The 9,750-nt window shown below is 34.6% G+C and overlaps 1 protein-coding gene across 3 annotated transcripts in view; it reads right to left on the bottom strand.

Annotated features, from left to right (window-relative positions):
- NOS1 (nitric oxide synthase 1) overlaps positions 1 to 1,145 on the bottom strand; it is a 41,751-nt gene extending 40,606 nt beyond the window's left edge. The window contains exons 1-2 of one of the 3 annotated variants that reach the window (XM_028322216.1): positions 1,054 to 1,145; positions 405 to 632 (exon numbers count right to left, since the gene is read on the bottom strand). In XM_028322216.1, the coding sequence (XP_028178017.1) occupies positions 405 to 599 (195 nt within the window). In that variant the 5' untranslated portion in view covers positions 600 to 632; positions 1,054 to 1,145. Of the gene's footprint in view, positions 1 to 404; positions 666 to 1,022 lie in introns of those variants that run through there. The other 2 variants (XM_028322217.1, XM_028322215.1) reach the window with 2 other exon arrangements.
- Between the last annotated feature and the right edge of the window lie 8,605 nt (positions 1,146 to 9,750).

A 9,750-nucleotide genomic window follows, 5' to 3' on the forward strand; every position in this document is an offset into this window, starting at 1 on the left:
TGTCGAAATTGTATTAGTATCTAAGTACCTACTTTAATTTAAATTGGACTAGCTCATATACTGTTATAGCTTGTGTGAAACCTAAGTATTTTGTAAAGAGCAAAGCATTAAACAAACGTAAATAAATACGTACGTATCATACATAAATATTCGCACTATGCATCGAACGTGCTAAAAGTTTTGGTTGGCTATAGTGAGAATGTTTGTCATTGTTTAGAGATGAACTTGTAGAAATATTTTTATAATAAGCCTCGTTTATGATTTTTTGTCAAGATCATCATGTTTCAATCATGCTTACCGAATTCAAAGATTTATGTCACACCATTATTGAATGATCACAAAAGAAGTAGCCAATAAATAATTCTGGAGTTTCGCGAAAGTTTGATAATGAATAATGTACTTACGATGCTGGAATACTCGTCGGTTCTGGAATGTAGAGTGTCGAAGTTCTCTTCTTGGACGAGATGGTTCTTCAGTCTCAACGGCTGCGGGACTTTGATCCTGAGGTTTGGCTTCACATTTTTCTGCTCCAATTTAGCTTCACTTTCACCACTGAAGGGGCAGGACGCGGGAACGAAATGGCCGTTCATTTGCTCCATTTTCAGAAACGTGTCCTTCACCCCCTCGCCGTCCTTCACGCAGCAAAAGTTAAATATGTTTGACATGACTTTGATCACTTAACAACTAATTATTAAAAAAATATCAATGGCTTAAAAAACTTTTTTACTAATTTTAGTGTGTAAAACATTTAATTAAAATGTAGTGCAATTTCTAAGACGTTTGTTAAAATCGCGCGCGGGAATTCCGTAGACTGAGCGCGAAGCTACATGCACAATCGTATATATGCATACTGGAGCAGTGCCCAGCCGATACTAAAGTGCCTCCGCCTAAGACTATAGTGGTACCATGGGTTATGCGTGAGAGTCACGCTTATTATAGCTTAGCTAATGAGATTTTATGTTTAATAACTTGATGCTGTATTAATTAAAATCCAACTTTTGTTTATGTTTCTGTTTACTAACATCAAAAAATGTATGATTGTCCGATGGATACCTGGTCAAAACTGGTCTGCGAAACAGGTAAAGGCACTCACAAAAAACGTCAACAAAAATTGACAGCGACCGGCGGTGCCGCTACACGCTTTGGCGTTTGGACGCAAACTACATTCAGCTCGGATATTATCACTGGCCAAGGTAAGAGATCTAAACAGATAGGTATATAAAAATGTCGTAATATTAATTAGAGAGTATATCCCGCATGGGTGGCGGTGACGTATGACTTTTGTGACTTGTTTGACGTTTATGTGTTGTTATAACAAGAACTATGATTTAAGTGTAATTATAACACGGTTTTTATGGTTTCTAAGTGTTTGAACATATCAGTATAGCCTGCAGGAACCAAATTTTTAATACTTTTGTGACCTTTTGTACACTGATTTAAGAATTTATGCACTTCCTAAGCCGAGCTTCTGGTAGAGCATAAAAGTATTGAATACCGCATTGTGATTATACAATTTGGTAGGAACAACCTATTTTACTAGAAACAACCTATTTTACTAAATGAAAAATAGCCATACGTATTTTGGACTGTTGTTATACGTGAACGTGAGTATGACGAGCTAAAAGTTTTGTCAGAGTCCCCATGCGACAGAAATATTAAGTGGGTAAGAAATCTTTGATATGTGAAGTAAGGTCATATTATAGAGTATTCTGTCTTAAGACTCAAGTATTATGTACCTCATTAAATCATCAACAATTGGATCTGACGGCAAAAACTAGTTGTTCACAAATAAAGACAAGGCATTATTGAGATATTTATAAGTTGACTGTTAAATAAACAATACATCTTAGAATAGAACAGACGCTAATGTACAATTACAAACGTACAATATTGTAGGATGTAATATGCAGTAACTTTTATACCTTATTTTCTGTTATTCATGAATTACCTACTTACTTAAGTGATTTGTGAAATCTAGATAAATAGCAACTGTAGTAACTCTACAAATATTATTCTGAGTAATGATGAACCTCTATTTTGTAGCTCTGTTTATGCATAGGAAACTTTTAACAAATTAAAATTTTGTACGAGAATTTTTAGAAATGAAATGTTATTGATTTGAGGAAAATTACTTAAAAAATCTTCAGAAAAACCAAAAAAAAACTTTTACAATGGAAAGGTGAGTTTCTATGTACACCACCAATGATTCAGATATCCTAACCTAAAGACGGTGTGAAAAATCTCTGGGAAATACAGTTTTAACAGATTTTTTTTACTTTCTGATCGCACGAGGCTATTTTTAGAACGTCATCAAGACAACCTTGAGACAACACATCAAATCTTGATTTATAGTGGCTGATGCAGCTCTTGAAACTTTAACCATTACTTACCACGGACTAAATAATAAGAAATAGACCAGTTTAAGGAGATCTTGGGTGGAAAAACTCATACTGCATGCATTAAAATCTAACAAACAAGTAACAAAAGTCTTATCAAAACCTATTTTATTTGATAAATTATAAGATAGTCTAAAGAATAAATGCTTAAGAGTTCAGTCTTCAAAAAGAAATGTAAAACACACACCAACACAAAAAACATTAGTGATACCTACATTAAGCTAGTCATAGAACACTAATCTATACTTAATTATAAATGCGAAAGTAACTGTCTGTCTGTCTGTCTCTCTTTCACGCCTAAACCACTGGACTGATTTTGATGAAATTTGGCATAGAGATAGTTTGAGTCCCGGGAAAGGACATAGGGCAGTTTTATCCCGGTTTATGAAACAAGGACGCGCGAGATAAAGTTTTTATGTGACAGACAAAATTCCACGCGGGCGAAACCGCGGGCGAAAAGTTAGTATTATAATAATGACGTAATGTGCGCTTCTTATCTAATACTAGTGTATAATTTGTATAAAAAACGTGCCGACCCGGAACAAAATTCGCAACCGTAGCTTGTCATAATTGAAACCGTTGTAATGACGTCATAGGTATTATCTCAAAAGCTCAATGACAGTTGTGATCTTTTTTTTCAAACAGTACCCTTCCTATTCTACTACCTTGCAAATAAACAAAAGATCTTGGCGATACAGAAAATAAATTGATGAAAATGAAAAGTGGTTTAGTCCATCTCCAGTATATTCTTCTCAATTAAGAATTAAAATCTTTTGAAGATTAAATAAATTGTGCATTTGAATGAGCAAGATTCAACGATAAAGCTACAAAAGTATGAACTACAGATGTCTCTATATTTTGTGCAGTCTCGGAATACATAATAATAACTAGGCTTTAGCTAGATTTATGAATCGATAAAGTCCTTTTCCACTCATAGTAGTTCAAAAGGAAAATATCCACTGTAAAGTCAAAGTCTTCATTGTCCCATAAATATCTCAATTTTCTTCAGATTAATATTGTCTTGTTTCCACATTTGTAATATTCATTCGGGGCGTGTTCAATCATTGAAACTAATTATTCCTGTCTAGTGTTTTCCCAGCTACAAAGACAACAACATAGGAAGATGTAGAAGGCTAAGTGCGTGAGAATTTAGAAAATGTGCCATTTTTTACTGGAATCAAATTGCTATGCAGAAGTGAAAAAGTTTCATCATCATTTCAGCCACAGGACGTCCACTGCTGAACATAAACCTCCCTCAATGTGAAAATGTTAATCCTAAGCTAATATTTTAATTAGCTTTACTTGAGCACCTTTTCCACTTACACAAACTCACTGAAGCATCCATTTTCCTATATCCTGCAAGGGAACAATTTTCATACATAAAGCCTGTGTATTTATGACTACTTTTTAGGGCATGCTCGTATGCTTGGATTTTCGGTATTCAGGCACGCTCCATCATTTTTTATTTTAAGTGAAAAACCTACTGCTTGAATTTACACTGTGGCCGATAGCCGGATCCTCGCCAGTCACTAACCTAGCACAACGCAAATAAATCATTCCTACACGCTTCACAATTATGTCCTTTGTTATCTCAGTCTTATTGTCTGTAACTAATTACTTCGAGAAACATTCGACTTCTGTTCGAGTAGACTTAATCAGGGCAATTTTCTATAGCGATTCATTAAGATTTATCTTTTTGTTAAAGTTTCATTAGTTTTCTAACTTTTAAATTAAGTTGTAGGTTATAAATTAGCAATAACACCTTTATCAAACAATGGAGAAAGTTATGAACTAAAAATTCAGTGACAAAATAAAAAAATACGTACTACCATAACTGAATTTGTGTCTATTTTCAGGACAAGTCGCCTTAAAATAACACACTGTATTTATTGCAGCAAACAGATCTGTTAGAAATAGGGTGAGTTCTAACTTCTAAGTCAAAACGACCACTAATTGGATCCCAAAGGTCGGAAAAGGACAGCATCGTTTGGCTTATAAAGACTTATCTCAAGCTTTGATGAGCTGGAGACCACGTAAAATATTTAGCTTTCCCCTACCGTTTACGTGAAAGATTAAAGGTTAAAATTATGATCAATCTAACCATTCGTGTGATTGTACACACGGCCACACTGTTAACTATCCATTTCCGTTTTTGCTCTCACTCTCATCAAATGGTAATTTTTTGAGATAGAACTAGACGACAAGACAGGCAATGGATAGTTAACACTATTGCCGATAGTACGTGCACAGCATGGGTACAGGTAATCCCTTTTGCACAGATAAGTAGTAGTCACACAGTTCATGGTAAAAGTTGGTTTGAAAAACGTGTCAAAGTGCACGCAGCACTCCTATGCTTTGCGATTTAATGTTTGTAGGTATTCAATGATTTTAGGCAGCTGATATTAAGACACCAAAGTATAGAAGGCAAAAGTCAGTATGAAACTTATTTGCTCGATCTACAGCCAAAATCCGAATGCGATCCCAAACCGACTATTATCTCTGAGGTCAAAGACCATAGCCTAGAGCTTCATATCCAGTCGATCACTCATATTCATGTCTAGCTTATTAGATAGATAGACAAAATCACGATCCCTACACACTTATAGACGGCTACTTACCTATCTAATTATTCAACTGATGAGTCACCAATGCCAGTCCGATAGACACAAATAATGTTACGTAGATACAAGATTTCAACAAATGTATTTGCAGATAGTACTAATGTTGTCATGAAAGGCCTGAAAGTTAGATAAGTCATGTAAAAAGAAGTTGCAAATGTCTCAAATTCCATTTTCCCAGAGTAAAGCATCAATTTTCTAATCCAACTCTAGCACATGTTCTAGCATTATTGCATTAAGTTTAACCATGCCACATTGACCTATCATTTTTTAAGTTAAAAATTTTACTGATGAAACTGTCAAAAATGTTAAACCTATTAAAATTGGCTATGAAAATAAATCGTTTAAGTTAGGTCGGTTTGAAGAGCTTCAAAATGACATTGGGAACTTTTTGACCCACTTTTCGAAAAGTAGCGGACACAAACGAAACCTATCACAGATGATACATACTAATATCCAATGAATTTCCGTGCATTTTTTTTTCTCTCTTATATGGGAATATTGAGAAAATGAAGTTTTAATATTTTATTTTATTTTACATTTAGGTAACATTTTTGACGACCTCGCTGGCGGAGAGGCGCACACACCGGTTTTCAAGGTGTGCCGGGCCAATCCTGAGGTCCCAGGTTCGATTCCCGGCCGGGACAATATAGAAAACGATCTTTTCACATTGTCTCTGGTTTGGGTGTGTTGTGGTTCGTCGTTCCCGATTTCCATAACACAAATGCCTTAGCTACTTATTTTGGGTTGGAGTAATATATGAGATGTTGTCTAATATTAATTTAAGTATTTATAATATTTTATTTATTTATATTATTTTATTTATATTTTTTATTTATTTATATTATTTTATTTACTTTTATTGGTTACTCTGCAATGCCAAACAACATAACATGTAAAAATATCAAATCATTTTAGACAAATATATTTTCAACTTAGACTCGTCATATCTCAGAATTCCCATATCTCACAACATAGCGCTTTAAGTGAATATACCTACAAGTATAAAGCTTTGAAATAAAATACGTTTCATCATTGTCCGCCGTGGGGCATTTTCTCATATTAAAGTTCCCAATGTCCTTTAATTTAAGAATCTCTAAACTGCATTCCTATCGACCAATCTTTACAATCGACGTGGGTGGTTATTGCTTTTTTTCTTAGAACTGATACAGAGCAGACATATAAATCATGTTTTCGTTTTTCAAGTTATTTTATTTAGGCTGGATTTACCGGTTATTTTTTAAGGTGTCGAGCGATTTTTAATAAATAAGTATCATTGATTTGACAGTTGTAAATACACACCCTGTATATTGATCCAATTATACATATTTAGCACCATCATTATCTGACATGGGAATACCCTTGGCAGAGATCGTATTGGATTGTTCATTGATACCATTATCAATTTAAAATTGACTAGTCATTACGTACTCGCGTACCTATAGTTACCATTCATTCATAAATATACATAGTTTCCTGCAGCATGGCGATAAAATTATTTATATAAATAGTTGGCGTATTTACTAAAGCTATTGCGGATGCCGCATATAATAAAATGTACGGTGCGAAAGTCAAACATTGGTTTAGTCATAAAAAATACCTGGTTGTGGACACGAGAACGAAGTATAAGGAAGACGACATCGCGGCAGAGTGCGATCACGGTCACGTAGATGAGTTTCGACGCAATACGAAACGTGGTTTCAAAACTATGCCCTATTAAAATGATTCTTACAATTTAAGGGCTAACTTCACCTTGTTATTATGATTATTGTTTCAATATGAAACATAAGGAAATTAGAGTAAAATGGCACGTACGCACCTATTCAAACGCAGCGTTGGTGTTAATGACACAGTGCAGCATTGTCCTGAATGCATTGCGTAAATGAAAAAAATTTTTTTCGTTCGTATGTCTCTTCCAGAAATCTTACATACCTTCTATTGGAAAACAAAAACCTTTTCATTCCTCTATTTCAATACGTCATCATGTGTAAGTAAATTACTCGTAAATAACTTATAGCTATATTAACTTGAGGATAAAATCAATATTATGTATTTTTATTAAAAAGGTTAATTTATACATCATCGAAACATACACACACATATATTCAGTAAATAGCACCTGAACCTGAACGCTGAAAGAAAGCTACAATATTATGGAAATATGTACAACACGCTCACCTCTCATTCAATGTCGTTTATTCTTATCGCATTCATATCGGCAGTTCCAGATATCACATTCATAATGGCAATTTATTCGGAGTGATTGCTCAGATATCATTTTGAACGGCAGTACCTACACAGCGCAAGCATAATCCAGTAACTTCAATTAAAACAACCTTATTTTTTCATATGAAGAAAATTTTCATTTTTAGCTAAAGCATGGAGCTGAATTCTCGCATCTAAAATTTGAGAAAAAAATTTAGGCATACACACACAATACTTAGGGTTTTTTTTGTGAGGTATATGGTAGCGTATCATTTTCAAACAAATACAGATAGCCAGACAGACAGTCCTTCACATTGAAATAAGTTTACTTTACATGTTATTTGTGACGCGAAGCACCTAATACGGACTCATTTATAAGTTTAGTCACAATTCCTAATTATATTAGTAGTCTAATATTTACGTATTTGGTACTGTTCAACTCTTCCGTATCTTGATTAATTTACGTAGAATGAGGTACTTGTCCATGAATCATGTATTATTCAGAGGCTATAGAGAGGAATATTATTGATATAGGTACTTGTTTATTTCCTAATGTTACCTGTAGTTCCAATACCTACTTGTTAATTGTTCCCCTAACGTCATAAATGCTACTGAGAAAAAGTGATATTGTCATTGCCATTGATTTCTTGTTACGATAGCATGGGTTTATGTTTGCGTCACATTTGTAACGTGCATTGTCCCCGATAGATTATTTGACGTGTATATTTGCCAATACACTTCCTAGTTCAATAACTTAATAGATTGCATCTACATTGTTTTGTGTGGGGGTGATCGCCCGCGTTCAATTACCTGCTTGATTATAGAGTTCAAACGGTATACACATATTTTTTCTCATCCTAAACGAGACATAAGATTGCTTTTGTAATTGAGGACGTGTAGAACTTCAAATGAAGCATACAATTCCCTTTGCATGCTTCTAATCAAATATATTTTTAACGTTTGCAAGAGCGAGCGCGGTACAGCGCGACACAGTAGCGCGGCGCACACTAGGAAGGTTCCATAATCGAGTCGTCATAATTCGATTTACACCACAATACGAGGATTTGTTGATACTGATGTAACAGACAGACAGACGCAATGTTCGTTTTGCATAAGAAAAACAATCAGAGTCATTAGGACAACGAAGATTTTCTTGGTGAAAAACACGTTGGTTTCATTCTCTCAATATCGAACTAACTAGATACCCAGCTATACTTCGTACTTACTATGTATGTAGATACATTTAATAGAAATGACATAATTTATGAAGTTAGCGAACATAATTAAAAAAAAATTAAGAAAGGAGCTGTCTAAAATAAGAAGGATAAATCCATGAAAAAATAATGGTACCTACCTACATTTCGTTTTGAAATATCCATGCTTCTTCCGGGTATTTCCCTGATACCGTAACAGTTCTCTTAGAGTGCAATGACATCATTAGAATTCAATCACAAGAGACAGTACGACGGTGTCCATTTCTAAGAAGGTTCGCGTTATTCATTATTGTCTACGTGAGAGGTGGCATTTAACACTTCAGCTCTGACTCCTTGATAAAGGACCTTCATCAGGACCTACGTCACTTGAGACAAGGATCCAGTGGGTAAATACCAAAACCAAGTGTCTTTTTTTGGGAAAACCCAGTCGTGGAACTTAAACTAAGCCTTAAGCATAACTATTCGATTCGACATGGGAGTTAGTTCAGCTGTGGCGGTATCTATCTTGTCTCAAAATTGTAATGTAACGCTTACCTGACAGTTTTTGTCATCATTTAATTCAATGTAGGTAGTTGTGATGAGCACTAAAAGCCTTTGCACTCAAAGCTGCGGAAGTTTTTAAGTACTTATTCAATATTATGTAGGTAATCGTACTTACCTTTGTGCGTTACTTTAACCAGTATTACCTACGTACCTACTAGAGCCATGGCAGCTGTGATAGAAATATCATTATAATTATTTAGGTGCTATATTATGGATACCCCTAAATTATTTCTTTAAAAAAATACACTTTATTGTACACCATACACAGTAACAAGAGTAAAAATTAATATACAGGGGCAGTACAATTATTTTTCTTTACCTTTTCCAAATAGCTGCTACGAGCTGTAGCAGAAGTTTGGGCACTACGTTACGTCAGGAAAAACAGTTTTCTACTAAGTAAGTAGTAGTGTGACAAACAGGAAAAAAGGCTCACTAAATAATTTACTATTATTACATAGTCGTACAAACATACTTACCCAAGAAAGTTTGGTAGACATGTCATTAGCATGACACATCATTTCGTACGAGCGAGTCGAAGTGATATAGCGGTACGTAAGTAATCAGTCTATCTGCACAAAATATATTTCGTTCCATCTGTCACCAATTGATGTATTCCGAGCACCTTCAGTCGATATCGAGAAAAACATCGAGAGTTAAATCGAAAGATGATCGACAACCGTGGTATGTTACAATTATGAAAGAAAGGATTGCTAACTTAGCAAAACTTATACAGTGTTGCTTCTTTGTTGGTTTGGACTTTGGTGGCATTTACTT

This window comes from Ostrinia furnacalis, unplaced genomic scaffold, assembly GCF_004193835.3.
Source record: "Ostrinia furnacalis isolate ACB-3 unplaced genomic scaffold, ASM419383v2 OfSCF7604, whole genome shotgun sequence".
NCBI classification, from domain to species: domain Eukaryota; kingdom Metazoa; phylum Arthropoda; class Insecta; order Lepidoptera; family Crambidae; genus Ostrinia; species Ostrinia furnacalis.